The sequence below is a fragment of the Psammomys obesus genome, unplaced genomic scaffold (genome assembly GCF_907164565.1).
Source record: "Psammomys obesus unplaced genomic scaffold, mPsaObe1.curated_primary_1811, whole genome shotgun sequence".
Lineage (NCBI taxonomy): Eukaryota > Metazoa > Chordata > Mammalia > Rodentia > Muridae > Psammomys > Psammomys obesus.
The window spans coordinates 2,098,142-2,115,460 of record NW_026592368.1 but is presented as its reverse complement, the minus strand read 5'-3'; the positions used below and the strand labels follow the sequence as shown (position 1 = coordinate 2,115,460).

At 36.2% G+C, this 17,319-nt stretch overlaps 1 protein-coding gene across 1 annotated transcript in view; it reads right to left on the bottom strand.

The window, feature by feature from the left end:
• Nucleotides 1-445: 445 nt before the first annotated feature.
• Nucleotides 446-17,319, bottom strand: part of LOC129681233 (zinc finger protein 431-like) — a 37,226-nt gene continuing 20,352 nt past the window's right edge. Inside the window, exons 3-5 of the mRNA XM_055613138.1 lie at nucleotides 7,912-8,038; nucleotides 7,667-7,727; nucleotides 446-6,127 (exon numbers count right to left, since the gene is read on the bottom strand). Of these exons, the coding sequence (XP_055469113.1) occupies nucleotides 4,657-6,127; nucleotides 7,667-7,727; nucleotides 7,912-8,038 (1,659 nt within the window). The 3' untranslated portion in view covers nucleotides 446-4,656. The remainder of the gene's footprint in view (nucleotides 6,128-7,666; nucleotides 7,728-7,911; nucleotides 8,039-17,319) is intronic.

The window sequence follows — 17,319 nt, the reverse complement described above, 5'->3', positions numbered from 1 at the left end:
GCTTTAAGGACACTCTTTGCTCAAAGTCACTAGGAAATATATGTAATTTCAAAAAATGATAGACATAAATGCCTTTGGAACTCTTATTTTGGACCACAAGTTCTTACCTGAAAATTAAGTAAATGACACCACTAAAGTAGATTGCTCAGGAGGCAGTGCCTTCTAGTAATCATGATTTCTGATCTATCAGGTTGATGTTTTAATGCTATATTTTCCACTTATACAAAGGACAGAGAGCACCAATTCAGAAAACTTCAATTCAAAAATACATCTGTCAGCACTGTGGACAGTATCCTTGAGGGGAAACAAACATATAAATTGCAATATACTGTATATTTTTGAAATCATTTTGATACATGATACTTCCACATAGCAATGGATGTTTTAGAATTTGATCTATGGATTTGGGCATGGCAGCACACACCTACAATAACAGCACTCAGGAAGAATGAGGCCCAAATTTGCTGCCAACCCAGTCTACAAATTGAGAACAGAACAGCCAAGGCTACACAAGGAAATTCTGTCTGAAAAACAATCAAACAAGCAAACAAAAGAACTCACTCTGTGGACCAAGCTGACCATAATCTCAGAGAGATTAGCCTACCATGGACTCCCAGATCAAGAATGACAGGGATGCACTTCTGAGCCAAGTGGAGATATGTTTTTAAAATGACCTATCCTTGAATCAAGGAACAAAATGATAAAATAAGATGTACAAAGGAACCATTTTTCTTTTAATGAATAGTACAAAATCTTCAAATGCTACAATTATTTACACCTGAAAATCATTTCTGTCATCAATAAGTGGGTTCTTTGCTTTAATATTATCCATTTAAAAATGTTTGTGTGTATACAACTATGCTACAGTATATATGTACCAGTGAGAGGACAACTTATTTATTATCTACATCCCGTATGTGAGTTCTCAAAATGGAATCCAGAGTCTTAGCCAGTGACCACAATGGCCCTCATTTAGGTTGAAAAAAATTACGTATGTGCTAGTGTGTGAGTTTGCATATACAGCAGCCCAATTATACAAATATTAAAAAAATTTTGTAGGAGTGATATATGCTACCCAGAGGTTGAGCTCAAATCATCAAGGTTAGCAACAACCAACTTTACCCACTGAGACAATTCTCAGACATTCACTTGTAGTTCTGAGAAAGTGTTAAGAACAAGTATATACTCCTAAGAATGAAGTAACACATTTCAAAACAGGAAATCAGTAAATCATTTTCATTTGTTAAGAGCATTTGTTATTCAAATCACATCATTTTCTTCCATCCTCAGATGACAATTTGTTTATAATCTGAATAGAAGATAATATTGTACGGATATACAGTTTCAACTAAGTTTGAATATCAATGAGCTCAGGGGGAAAATTTGTGGTATGTAAAACTGGCAACATAACCTTGAAGATCATATAACAATGACAAAAATAATCCCCAGAAAGTGTCACACACCCTTCATATATCTGCCATGACCTAAGATCCCTTACTTACACTACAGACACATAACATGCTTTTTTGAAATAAATCTCGTTCCTGTTACATTATCTAATATCTCTAGATAATTCTCTTAGAAGGCAGTTCTTCAAGATGTGACATATAGTAAATACGGGAACATAAAGAAACATGGGACATCAAACAATATGTACATACATAAACACATACTATTGAACATTTTAACATTAACTAATTACTGACATTTAAGCAAGGCTGAAAGCAAAGGAATTTGTGAAAACATTAAAAAAAGTACCACACTTTCTCAGAGACCCTTCCTTGAAAACTATGATCACACACTACCTGACAGAAATAAGCAATGGACCACATAGATGATGATGGAGATCCCATTCTATACATTCCAACAGAAAAATACCTATCACGAAGTGGAAATGCATTAGAACATGAACAGCCGCCACAGAAAGAATACCAGAACAACCTAATAAACTTCTGTGAATGGATTTGCTACATATACAAAAAACTTCAATACCTACTCCAATGTCTCAAATTACTGACTGTAACCACAGTTGGTGATCTCCTCCATTACATTTAAGTGAACATGGTAAATCATTTACTTCCTCCAAGGCTATAGTAAAAACAAATTTAAAAGTTTATTTTCTCAAAATTGAATACATTTACTAAATCCAAAGTCATCAAATCTTATATACAAATAGGGTTGCTCTCTTCTATGAGTTCTTTTCTACTTCTCAATCTCAAGATATATAAAGATTTAAGATACTTACAGTACTAGAGACATGGCTTGGCCGTGAAGTTCATTCCCAGAACCTAGGTCAGGTTTTTACAATGTTCTATAATTCCTGGTACAAGAAGATCAAAAGGTCTGTTCTTCATGGAAACCAGAATGGACAGGAACATAAACTCGAAAAGACATACTGAGATCACATAACAGAAAGTAAAGCAAATTCTTAAACTAATATGTTTACTCGTGAGTTTTTGTGTAAGCATTCATTCCTGTAACTCAGCTGTTGAGGCATCTACAAGTTTATCTACAGTTTTTCTTCATAAATTCCTTCATGTAATAGAAATCAAACATGTAGTTTTGAAGTCAGAGAAATGAATCCTCAGTTGGTGGAATCATTTATGAATGTTTAGGAAAAGCAGCACTCTTGGAGAAGTATGTTACTTGGCATGGGATTGATAGTTTCAACTGCACAGCATCTGTAATTCCCACTCTCTGCTTCATGCTGCAGGTTGAGGACGTGAGCTCTGAGCTTCCTGCTTTAGCCACCATGTATGACACTTGTGATTCCCATTTCATAGAGATCCCATATACCACTGGAACCGTAAGGCAAAACCAACACATTTGAAAGGTGACAGACATTGTGTTTTGTTACAGAAATAGCACTAATAGACACATGTAAATTTTATAACTCGATGATTTATTTCATGTAATTGAAGAGAATTGAGAAATCTAAGAAGGTTACCTTATGGTTTAAATTCCTAGGCCTTTTTTCCATATCGACTTTTAATTGGAAAGAAAAGAAGGATGGAATGTCATAATGCATGAATACATTGTTGACACTTGTTACAATTTTCCTCCCAAATAATTTCCTGTAATTGAATGCAAGTTAGTTGATCAAAGACCTTAACAAATCTTTTATCCTAACAGATTTTCTTGAGAGTGAGTTCTTTAAGGTTCTCAAAGACTACTGTGATATGCAAAGGCTTTAAGAAGTTGCTCACACATGAAAGCTTTTACTCTTCTATAACGGTACCATGAAGTGCAAAAGTTTACCAAACTGACTACATTCATACGGTTTCTCTGGAACATGACTTTTTCTTCTGATTTCAAAGACAACTCCATGAAAAGGATTACCACATTGCTTATCCAGAGGGTCTTACTGCAGTATGTATGTGGAGATAACTGCATTAAGAAAAGGCTTTATCACATTGATTACATGTGTAATATTTCTCTCTACTATCCCTTTATAGACTTGAAGTTGACTTTGACATGCAAAACATGCAAGATTAATTTGCATGTTGGAACATGGTAAAAAAAAATTAATTCCTATGTATTGCTTTTTAGATACCAGCCTCCAGTAAATTTTAGAGTGACATTTTACATCAGGTGAAACCTTCAATGACATAAACAAATCCCATATCCCTAAATCATGATTGATTAAAGAATTAGTTGTAAAACAACACATATATTATGATTTTTCAAGCTCAGAGCCTCTATAACTTTCTTGTTCACTGGGTGGGTATGTATCAGAGATCAGTTCCCAAGAGTGTTAGGTTACTGGTGACAATAAATTATTGTTATTTGCATTGATCTCGTGTTTGAGTTATTTTGGATTCAGCAGACCAAAGAATACAAAGGCCTTACCATATTTCTTATATTTTGAGAATTTCTCTACAGTATAAACTTTTATGATAATGAAGAACATACATATGTACAAACCCCTCATATTTTAACACATTTATAATGTTTCTCTCGAGTAGGAATTCTTTCATGATGATGAAGAGTATACAAATGTGGAATAGCTTCACTATGTTAAATGCACTCATAGTCTTTCTGTCCAATATGAATTCTTTCATGAATTTGAAGATGATTGTGAAGAGCAAGTATTACCACATTGGTTACATTCGTAAGGCTTCTTCCCAGTATGTGTTCTTGATCTCATAGGAGATTATTATTACATCGAAAGGCTTTATTACATTGGTTTCTCTCCAGTGTGTACTCTTCAATGAATATTATTATGGCACTCAAAGGCTTTGACACACTGGTTACATTAATATGGTTTCACTGCATGAGGTGTTCTTGTTCAAGATGACTCTTACATGAAAAGCCGTTATGATATTGGTTATATTCATAGAGATTTCCTGCAACATGCATTTTTTATAATTAGGAGATGACTGTGTTGTACAAAGGTAATGCCACACTGATTACATTAATAAAGTGTTTTTTTTTCTCCAGAATAAGTTATGTTTTCAGAAATTACTCTGAAATGCACACACATTATCATGTTGGGTACATTCAAAAGATTTCTCTCCAGTATGTGTTCTTTTATGGACTACCAGATGACTGTTCAGTGCAAAGGCTTTACCACATTGGTTATATTCATAAGGTTTCTTTCCAGTGTGGGTTCCTTTAGGTCTTAGGAGATCAGTTACATGCAAAGGCTTTACCACATTATTTACATTCATAAGGTTTCTCTCCAGTGTGAGTTCTTTTATGTCTTAGGAGAACGTTGTATTCAAAGGCTTTATCACACTGGTTACATTCATAGGGTTTTTCTCCAGTGTGAGTTCTTTTATGTACAAGGAGATGACTGTTACCTGCAAAGCCTTTACCACATTGGTTACATTCATAAGGTTTGTCTCCAGTGTGAGTTCTTTTATGTATTAGGAGATTACTGTTAGCTGAAAAGGCTTTACCACATTGGTTACATTCATAAGGCTTTTCTCCAGTGTGAGTTCTGTTATGTAATAGGAGAGCACTCCTCCGTGCAAAGGCTTTACCACACTGGTTACATTCATAAGGTTTCTCTCCAGTGTGAGTTCTTTTATGTATTAGGAGAACACTGTTATCTGCAAAGGCTTTACCACATTGGTTACATTCATAAGGTTTCTCTCTAGTGTGAGTCCTTTTATGTCTTAGGAGATGACTGTTCTGTGCAAAGGCTTTACCACATTGGTTACATTCATAAGGTTTCTCTCCAGTGTGAGTTCTTTTATGTATTAGGAAAACATTCTTGTATGCAAAGGATTTATCACACTGGTTACATTCATATGGTTTTTCTCCAGTGTGAGTTCTGTTATGTAATAGGAGAGTACTCCTCTGTGCAAAGGCTTTACCACATTGGTCACATTCATGAGGTTTCTCTCCCGTGTGAGTCCTTTTATGTAGCAGGAGATTACTGTTAGCTGAAAAGGCTTTACCACATTCATTGCATTCATAAGATTTCTCTCCAGTGTGAGTTCTTTTGTGTATTTGAAGATTACTATTGCATGCAAAGGCTTTCCCACATTGGTTACATTCATAAGGTTTCTCTCCAGTGTGAGTTCTTTTATGTACAAGGAGATCACTATTATGTGCAAAGGCTTTACCACACTGGTTACATTCATAGGGTTTTTCTCCTGTGTGAGTTCTGTTATGTAATAGGAGATTATTGCTCTGTGCAAAGGCTTTACCACACTGGTTACATTCATATGGTTTTTCTCCATTGTGAGTTCTTCTATGTCTTAGGAGATGACTATTACTTGCAAAGGCGTTACCACACTGGTTACATTCATAGGGTTTTTCTCCAGTGTGAGTTCTTTTATGTGATAGGAGATTATAGTTCTGTGCAAAGGCTTTACCACACTGGTTACATTCATAAGGTTTTTCTCCATTGTGAGTTCTTCTGTGTCTTAGGAGATGACTATTACTTGCAAAGGCTTTGCCACATTGGTTACATTCATGAGGATTCTCTCCTATATGTGTCCTTTTATGTCTTAGGAGATGACTGTTATTTCCGAAAGAGTTACCATATTGTTTTGATTCATAGCGATCCTCACCAGTATGCATACTTTCATATGTGTGGGCACTCCTGGGATGTGTAAAGACTTTGTCATATTGAGTATCTTCAGGGGGTTTGTGTCCACTATGACTGTTTTCATACCTGCAAAGATAATTGGCACATATGAAAGATTTACCACATTCATTACACTGATGAATCTAATTGTCCAAGTCACATAATTTTACAATTTGGTTTAAAGGTAAATAGGAATTACATCTTGAGTTTTCATCATTATTTTTACGTTCATGGTGTTCTTCTCTATATCATACTTTTTTCTGTAAGATATTTTACCACAGATTTGTAGAAAACTGTAAGACCTCAGAGTTTTAACACACTGGCTGGATTAATAAATTTCCCTATACTGAGGACCATGGAAAATTGGCAAAGATAACTGTGACAAAAAGAAGAATTTTAATATTCCTAAAACTACATTTTCTGAAGTGTGATTTTGTGAGAATTCCTAATGAAGTTGAATAACCACTTAATTGATGTTGGTGTATATTGTGTGAAAGTGTGTCAGTGTGTGTGAATGCTGATTGCTGAGCCAGCAGAGAGCTAAGTGCTGACCAGATTGCAGAATTGCTCTTTTTATGGCCCATCACCTGCCCTATATTTTGTAGACATTTGTCCAGCCTTACTTATCTATTGTAAATAATATAGAGCTGAAAACTGATAGCAGGGGACAAAATGGAGGCCAGAGCTTTCTGAGTGAGAGAGGATTGCTGGGAAGAAGAAATCAAATGACAAGCAATTCACCAGCAGGACACTGAGGGTAACAGATGGACATGAACCTGAACAAAGAGGTACAGCTGGACATGTATTGGGACACTGTGCTAGGTTCATTTGAATTAGGGAAAAAAAGGGTTCAGAATCTACCTAAATTGCCTAAGCTGAAAAATATTAAAAAAGCCATTGTGTCATTATTTGTACTGCTTGCATCTCTGAATACCTCATGTAAAGCATAATAGGTATCACCTGTTAAACTACTCAAAATGGGGAATACTATATATTTTATTTGTTCTGGGTGGTACATTGTTTCTTTCAATAAACCTATACTAATATGACTTGTATTCATTGTGATATACGATACACCTATTAAAAGAAAATTAATAAACGACATGGTTTTATGTTGCATTAACACATTTGATTTTTGTTCATCATAGACATGTGCTATAGGGATTATGGTTTTTCCACAACAACATTCTTGACTCTAAAAAACTACACTTCTCACAACATGAGTAATCCCAGCTTTACTAAGGACTAGTTTATTAGTATAATGTTTTGGACATACTTGCATCACCTATTTAATGTGAATACCTTTGGCAATATCTAAGTTATAGGAGATTAAAAAAAATTGCAGATTCTACCTTACAGTGCTAACAAGGCTATGATTTAAACACTGATCTTGTGTAAGGTATGATTTCCTTGTATTCTTTGTTAGAGGAGTGCCTTGGAAACACACATCAAATACCTAACATGGAGGTACATGGTTTAGTAACAAGTTAGTAATCCTCAATAAATACACTTAAAGCAGTTCATTGACACTGTTCGTTCTTTTTCAAATATGTCTTTCATATGTCTTCCAGGACATATTAAATTTTCACAGAACCATATTGACATCTGCTTACAGATGAAAATTACCTTCCATGTCTTCTAGAACTTTGACAATGCTCCTCAACATTATGACCTTCCCAATTATAACCTAAAATACAGTAAAAGAAAATGTATGATTTATTATTGGAAATAAGGCTAAATTTAGGTCATGATATTGGTTCAAAGAACCATTGACCTCCTTCTTCATCCCCAGAAGAAATTACAGAAGCATACCAATAATGAATAAAGAGTTTCCCCATATATTAAAAAGTAAAGAAAATTCATTGTTCTACCTATAGCAGTGAGGTTCCCATAGGTCTCCAGCATCACATCTTTGTAGAGACTCCTCTGGGAAGGATCCAGCAAAGCCCACTCTTCTCGAGTGAAGTTCACATGCACATCATTGTAGGTCAATGTACTCTGAAATGTTCATACATGTGTACAACAGAAAGCATGATACTTAGAATACTGGAAACATATACTTCATTTACAACATTTTCACAGAATTCTGTTGTTTCTTCTGCTTATTTTCTGACACACAATTTCCAATGTAATACCTAACTCCTTTCAGTAGGAAACTGTATAGTGAGGTTCACCTCTCTAATTTCTGCATCTTTTAATAAGGATATATACTTTCAAGAGAAATGCCAATTAAGAAAGAGAGAGTATAAAGGTCAACAGTAGTAGGCCCACATAAGAGAAATAGTATAAGTGATTCCTGACTCTAATAACAATGGACAAGCTGGGTGTATTTTCTGATGTCTTTAATCGCAAAATCACTTAGGAGACAGAGTCAGGGGTATCTCATAAAGCTGGATGCTAGCCTGCTCTATGCGATAAGTTCCAGGACACTCAGAGGTACATAATAAGAACCTGAATATTCTGCAAAAATGGATCAAACAAAAAAAAGATCTGAAAGATCTTTCTCAAGTTTCTACAAAGTATAATTCTCTCCAGTTCAGTATATATGTCTAGAAACCTGAAGTGCCTCATTTTAAACTGTAACATTAGTATGATCTTGCTAAAATGAAATATATCTTTGAACATTTACAAAGGACAGATGAAAATTTTAGCAATGTAAATGTTGATAATAATAAGCAACATGGGGGATGGAGGTATGGCTCAGTGATTAAGAACACTGTTCTTCCAGAGGACCCAGAGTAAATTCCCAGCACCCACACAAGAGCTCATAGCTGTCTGTAACACAAATATACTCAATAAAATACTCAAAAACCAAATCCAAGAACACATCAAAGATATACATGATGAACCAATAGGCTTCATCTCAGGGATATAGAAATGGTTCAACATTCATGGTTCCATCAATGTAATCCGCCATGTAAACAAACTGAAAGTATCAAAAACCATATGATCATCTCATTAGATGAGAAAAAGCCTTTCCAAAAATCCAACATCTCTTCCTGTTAAAAGACTTGGAGAAATCAGGCATACAAGATATCAGGCACATACTTAACATAATAAAGGCAGTAAAATGTAAGCTGATATTCAACATCAAATTATTTGAAGAGAAACTTTAAGAAATTCCACTCATATGAGGTACAGGACAAGGATGCATACCCTCTCCATATCTCTTTAATATATTCCTTAATTCCTAGCTAGAGCAATAAGACAACGGAAGGCTATCAAGGAGATACAAAGCAGAAAGGAAGAAGTATCACTATTCAAAATGATTTACTAGCATACATAGGTGACCCAAGAAATTCTACCAGAGAATTCTTACAGTTCATATACACTTTCCACAAAATGGCTGAGAACAAAATAAACTAAAATTTCACTAGCCCTTCTGTATATAAATGAAAAAAAAATGGGCTGAGAATGAAATTTGGGAAACAACACCCTGAACAGCAGCCACAAACAGTATAAAATATTTTATTGTAATTCTAACCAAGCAAGTGAAAGACGTCTATAACTAGAATTTCAAGTATTTAAAGAAAGAAACTGAACATATCAGAAGATGGTAAGATCTCCCAAAATCATGGATATATAGGATTAACATAGTAAAAGAGCATTCTTTTAAATAATGCAGTCTACAGGTTCAATACATTTCCCAAAAAGATTCCAACATAATTCTTTACAGACCTTGAAGGAGCAAACATTAACTTCATATGGAAAAATAAAATACCCTTGATAGCAGACCAATCCTGTAAAATTGGAATAAGGACACAGAATAAACCCACACTCCTACTGGAACTTTACTTCCAACAAAGACAAAATCATACAATGGGGAAAAAAAAGACAACATCTTCAACAAATGGTGGTGGTACACTTATATGTCTGCATGTAGAAAAATGAAAATAGACCATTTGTATCACTCTACAAAAACTCAAGTCCATGGGGATCAAAGACCTTGACATAAAACCAGAAACTCTAAATCATTTAGAAGACAAGGTAGAGAAAAATTTGGAACTCATTAACACAGGAGATAATAGAACAACAACAGCACAGGCTCTAAGATCAACAATTGATAAATGGGATCTCAAGAAACTGAAAAGCTTCTGTAAGTCAAAGGACACTATCACTCAAACAATCAGCAGTCAACAGTTTGGGAAAATATCTATACCAACCCTACATCAGACCAAAAGGTAATATCAAAAATATACAAAGAACTTAGGATATTAAACACTAACAAATCAAATAATCCAATTTTAAAATGGGGTTCAGAGCTAAACTGAGAAGCCACAAGAAAGGAATCTCAAAAGGCACAGAAGCACTTTAAAATGATTGAAGTCCTTGGACATCACACAAATGCAAATCAAAATGACTCTAAGATTCCATCTTACACCACTCAAATGACTAAGATAAAAAACCCAAGTAACAACACATTCTGGTGAGGATGTGGAGAAAAGGGAACTTTCCTCCACTGCTGATGGGAGTGTAAACATGTACAACTTCTCTGAAATCAATCTGGTGTATTCTCAGAAAACTGGGAAGAGTTCTATCTCAAAACCCAGCTATACCAGTCCAAGGAATATATCCAAAAGATGGCCCATTATAGAACAAGGACATTTGTTCTACTATGCTCAGACCAGTTTGATACATAACAGCCAGAAACTAAGGAATGGATAAAGAACTTCTAGTACATTTACACAATGGAATACTATCCAGGTATTAAAAATAAGAAATCATGGAAATTACAGGCAAATGGATTGAACTAGAAAAGATCATCTGGAGTTAACCCAGACATAGAAACACATAGTTTATAAACTGATATTAGACCTACCATACAGGATAACCATACTACAATCCATACACCCAAAGAAGCTAAGAAACAAGAAGGGTCCATTGGAGGTTGCCAGAATGTCACTCAGAATAGAACACAGAACAGACAGCAGAAGTAGATAAAGAGAGGGAACTGGGAAGAAGTTGAATGGGGAGGGAAACAAATGTGGGCATCAGACGTGGGGAAAATGGTAATAGGAGGTGAGAGGGCTGAGAACAAGGGAAACTGAGAGGGGCATCTTTTTGACAAGCTGGAGTCATTCGACAGGGAAGGTTCCTGAGAGGATATGGGTGTGACTCTCACTGTGACTCCTAATGGAGGGGCGAAGGAAAGAGACATGGAAACTGAAGTGACCACTTCCTAGCTGACAGGACTAGTGGAGAGAGGGAACAACAACTGAATCACAAAAATCATGATCCAAAAATTACCCTGCCTACAAGAAGTTTAGGGATAATGAGGGAACAATGATTGAGGGAAAGTCCAACCAATAATTGGGCCAACCTGAGACCCACTTTACACTAGAGAGCTTTGCTGTGCTTGCAGAAAAGAGCCTAAACATGCCTGTTATCTCAGAGGCTCGACCTAGCAGCCAATGGAGACAGATGATGGAACTTGCACTTAGCATGGGGTAGATCCCTGTCATCTTATGGAAGTACTAGGAGAAAGATGGGAGAACCTGGAGGGGATAGAAAGCCACAAGAAGACCAACAGAGACAAATAATCCAGATCCGGGGCCGGGGGGCTTACAGAAAATGTGACATCAACTAAGGCAACTAAGGAGTATGCATGTTTTAAACCTAGTCCTCTTGAACTTATCTGTACTATTCGGGGCTTGGTCCATGTGGTTTGAATGGTAACTGAAGGGGACTGTTTCTAATATGAACTCTATTGCCTGCTTTTAGATCCTCTCCCCCTGTCAGGGGTGTCTTGCCTGGCCTTAGTGAATGAGGATATGCTCAGTCCTGATGTGACTTGATATGCTGCAATGGGGTGATACAGGGAGAGTAGGGATCCCTTTTTCTGGGTGGGGAGAAAGAAGGATGTGGGTGGGCTGAGAGGAGAGGAAGGAGGGATTACCCTATGGATATGAAGTTAAAAAACAAAGTAATTTCTTAAAAAAATTTAATACACTCAGAGAGGGACAGTGGACTTGAAAGGGGATAAGGGAGGGGGCTATAGCTGGGATACAAAATGAAAGTAATAAATAAATGAGAAAAAATAATATTTATACATTCTCTGAAAAATGCAGAGTGAAAACTGGCAACATGACCTTGACCATCAAATTAGAATGTTCAAAATGAACCCCCAAAAGTGTCATCAAGTCTTCATATAATATATGTCATGGCCTAAGAAAACATAGTCATATTACACACATACAACATGTTTTTTTAAAATAAATCTCATTGTTGTTGCATTATCTAGAACCTCTAGAAAATTCTCTGACAAGGCAGACCTTCAGCCTGATGTGCCATATAGTAACAAATGAGGACATAAAGACACATGTAACTTCAAACAACACATACATACATAAATTCTTTTAAGCATTTTATTATTAACATTGGTAAAATATGCTGACGAAACAGAACACATTGGGGGTACATCTGCCATCTTTGCACTTGTACTCAGTAAGCTGACACATGAGAATCAAGAATTCAAATGTAGCCTTGACTAATTACTAACATCCAAGCCAGGTTTGAAAACAAACATCACCTTCTAAGAAATCAGTTCTGAATTTTTAATTCTACCTTACTTAATTTTTTAGATCGTGAGCAGGATAAGAAATATCTGGGGCCAAATTACCACACAAATGACCTCTAGCTTAATTATTCATGGAGCCTATTTCCACTGAAATCCTATCACCTCCACTTCCTATGTATGTACACTCAACATTCTAAACTTCCAGGTCCTACAGGAAGTGCCAATTAAGGTTTGGACTTTTGCCATCTCAAGTCCTGAAATTTTCCACATTCCTCTAAAAAGAACATTCTCAGGTCTTTCCAGGAGCAAAGTAACTTTTGACATAACTTTTTTTTTCCTAACTTACTACTGTGCTGCTGTGATTGAATCCCCTAACCACAAACATCTCAGGTGATGAATGGGTTTACTTCTTTGCTCCTCTCAGACCACAGTCCATCATAATGGAAGCCTAGGATAGAAACTCACGTTTCAAGAAAACTTAGGCAAAAACCATGGCAAGTATTGTTTCCTGCCTTGCTCTCTTGTTTCTACATTGTCTCATGCTCAGCTAGCATTCTTTTCCAGCTCAAGGCTGCTGGCTTAGGGATACTGCCACCGTCAATTGAAGATCCTTCTATAAAAATCATCAGTCAACACAGTCTCTCACTTTCACAGAAACCAGCCATTTTCTCATTACTTTATATATTTTTTCACTTTATATCCTTATTACAGCTCATAGTCCTGTTTTCCAGGTATCATCCTCCCACCCACTTGGCCTACTCCTCCTCCCCTTCTTCTCAGGCAAGGGAAGCCTCTCCATACCAACTCTACACATCACGTCAAGTTGCATGCAAAATAACTGCATCTTCTTCCACTGAGGCCAGCCAACACAGCCCAGCGAGGGCAAAGTGATTCATAAACAGGCACCTGTGTCCATGTCACACATAGTGCCCATTTCAAATGCTAGGTGACAGACATGAAGACAAAGCTGCCCATCAGCTAAATATGTGTAGGGTGCCTAGGTCCAGTCCATGCATGGTCTTCGGATACCATTCTATAATGGCATGCTGCCAACTGAATTTAACATGTGAAAAAAATTCAGAATTCTCAGCAGGATTATGAAGATGTATTAAACACAGAGACAAAATATGACTTCTGATGAAAATTGTGCACAATTTTGTGAAAGAATTAAGCAAAAATGACAAAAACATAAGCCCAAAAATATAGTCAAGATCTCATCAAGATACCTAAGGAAACTCAACCAAGAAAAAATGTGAAGTAGACCAATGTTACCTATGATTGTAAACACACAGAAATTAAATAAACACAAACATCACCATTCCCACAAAATAACTCAAAGTGACCCCTACACTGTTCAAATTACCTTCTAGATACAACTAATTCTTTTTTAAAAGAAAGTCCCCATGCTCTAGACCTCTCTCTGTAAATGGAGGTCACCAAAAGGTGGGCTATGGGGCTGTAGTTCATGGCCCCCTAATGATTGAAGGTAAACCCAGTCCTACTGATTCCCATAAACAAAACAATGTTAAATAGTAATTTTATGTCTCGTTCTTGCCACATGTATTCCAGCACAAGACATGAAATCTGCACGATGTAACTGCGTAACAGCATGTACACTTGAGACATCTAACACCATGTATACTTGAGACATCTCTGCAACTCAGAAACTCCTTTTAATCCTGACATTGAGTTCCTTAAGTCACATCACTGTGGCTCCTGTTAGTGGAAAGGTAAAAGGATGATAATCAAATACTGCTGAGGTCTGATCCACATTTCTTCCTTGACACCATTTTGTACCCTACTTGTAAACTTGTAACATTTATCACAAAACAACTGAATAAGGAAACAAAGTTTAAAACTTCCAGAAACCTGACCTTCATCCTTTTTCAAGCTGTCTTCCTACTGCACACACAATAGACAAATCACTATATGTCTCAAATGAGTAATTTTTAAAACTCTGCTGTATATAGTCCTCAGCTTGAGAGTTTAGGAATTTTAACCAAGAGGAAAGCAAAGCCATGCATCTGGAGAACAATAAATTGTGATCAATGTGAATTGAGCCAACAACACTTGTCTCAAATATTTTTCTAAAAGAATGAAGATGCAGCTATTCTAGAATATCCACCACCAGGAAGAACGTATGCCACACACAATTAAATGGTTAATTTAAAAAGTTTTCTTTAATAGTACCATATATCTAGTTCTAGTTAATGATATAAGAGAAGATAGCCTAAAACTGATTTTGTACTCCATACATGCAGTCCTCCTTAAGTCTCTACTATGCTCCAGGTTATATATGAAACAATTTCAATATAGATTACAGAGTTCAAGTGTCGCCACTGAGCCACTTGGGAGATTTACACAACAAACATATTCCTAGAATGATTTATGTACTCCACTCTCCTAATACAGCAGGTCATTACTCAGTGACATGGTATAAGTGAGAGGTCTCAGAGATTTCAAATATTCAGAAAAGTAGAAGGCAGAAAATGTAAAAGCTAGGATGGGAAAGTTTTGCATAATCTATGTTTTATCCTAAGTAAGCTTCTTAAGAAGTATAGCATATTGCACAATACTTCTTGGGGAAAAATGGAAGGAAACGGGAAACATCTATGAGTTGATCAGAAATGCTCATACAATGGTATAAAACCATGAGGAGTCTAATAAAACAACACTGCACAAGGAAAGACAGGATCTCAAGAACATTATTTACCAAGACCACAGTGACTTTGGAACTGATGAGGATATCTCCATGTGTTGCATAGAGTTGGGTTGTTGTCCCAACAACATAAGGTCGTATGGAGATGCCTAAAAGCCCAGGCTCATGTTAGGCACAGCCTTGCTCTGAAAAATAACAGGGCCAACTGTAGAGGAGAGCTTACACACAGTGCTTTGAAGGTTGAGAGGTGGACCAAATGCAGGCTGAAAGACTTCTTCCTTATGTTTTATTCTCTTTGGGGTGAGACAGTATTGTATAGGCTACAGAAAGAGAAACCTAGACATGAACCCAGGATAAAAACCCCTTCCACCTAAAATCTGTACTGCTTGCAAGATGTAAAAGGGGCGTGGTGGCACCAAACTTGCTTGAGTGGTGGCAAGCCTTTGTATGCATGTTTCGGCACCAGGTCCTCTGCTGAGATGTCATGGCCTTTAGCTCTGTACTTTTGTGGGACTCCTAACATTAGGAACAGGTGTAGCTTTGACTCTCTCACCTGCTCTTGAGATTCTTTTTTCCCCTATTAGGTTCCATTTCCATCCTCAGTGTGAGGTCTGTTTGCCTTGTCTTTTTTGTATCTTGTTTGGTCTTGTTTGGCAGTCCTATCTTGGAAGCCTGTTCTTTTTTGAAAAGGATGCAGAATGGAGGGAGTGGATCTAGGGAAGAAGGGAGGTATGCCAGAAGTGGGAAAAGTAGAGGGAGGGAAAATAGTGCTCAGAATATATTAATTGAAGGAATAATCCCTTTCAATTAAAAAGCATTAAATCACTTTTCCTACCTAAAAATGCAAAGAAGAGAAGCAATCAAAGAGAAGTGAAATAGTGAAGACGAGCAAAACACAATCATGACATACAGTTATTGTTCTGTGTGCATAGAGGGAAAGCATCACTCAGGAATTTAACAAGTTTATTCTTTAGTCCAATTTAGATCTGTGAAATCAGAAATTTTGCTCTCACCAATGTGAAATATATATCATGCAGGTAAACAAAAAAAGGTAATTTTCTGTTGTTATGTGGAATTACAGGGGTCCCTGATCACTTAATTCCAAAAGAGTACTCTTTCTTCTCTATAATAAAAACCAAAGATTGGAGAGGGAGAGATAGCTCGGCAGATAAGAACACTCTGTTCCTTCAGTGGTCCTGAGTTCAATTCCCAGCAACCACATGGTGGCTCACAACCATCTATACTGAGATCTGTTGCCCTCTTCTGGCATGCAGGCACACATGCAAACAGAACATTAATTAAATCAATAAAATCTTTAAAAAAAAAACAACAAAAAAAAAAAACAAAGTTTGTATAATATTCACAATAATAGAAATACATAATAACAGAAATGAATACAGTATACATTACCTATATAATACATTAAGTATATACAAACTGATATTTTAAAATACTAACTGTTTCAACATGTTTTCTCAATAAAAATAAAAGTGTTACCATCTAAGGCAGGTTAGCTGATCAGAACAAAACTATGAAAAGTGTCACTTGTCTAAGACTATTACATTTTTATTCAACTGTAATTTATTGTCATTATTTCAATCCAAACAAAACAAGTCTGTCTGTTTAACTCATTTTCACTTCATGCAGCATGACTCATTGGCAGAATGCTCTCATACCATCAAAATAAACCACTTGCTGCATTTTCATAGTATGCAATAAAAGCACATTTGCTTTTTATTCCTATAACAACTTTTTCTCTAAAAAGCCTGATATTTGATTTTCCTTCTCCACATACTAACTAAAAATATGTTTAAAAAATTCAGATAGGTTGTGTTGTTTCTGCCTTTCATTTTCTATTGTGAACTTTAAGGCAGACAAGATGACTGAAAGTCTCCTACCCAATGGACAAAAAGGGATGCAGCAAGATTGAAATCAGAGAGAGGTTTGTTGATTTGACACTGCTTATGCTGTAATTATACACTGTTTCATGACCAATAATACAGCACTGACTGTGAAAGTCTTTTATAAGTGTGTAATCCTTTAACCATTGATATTGTTTTCATTCATTTATCATACTGTCCTTCTGAGGCATCAAGTGTGACT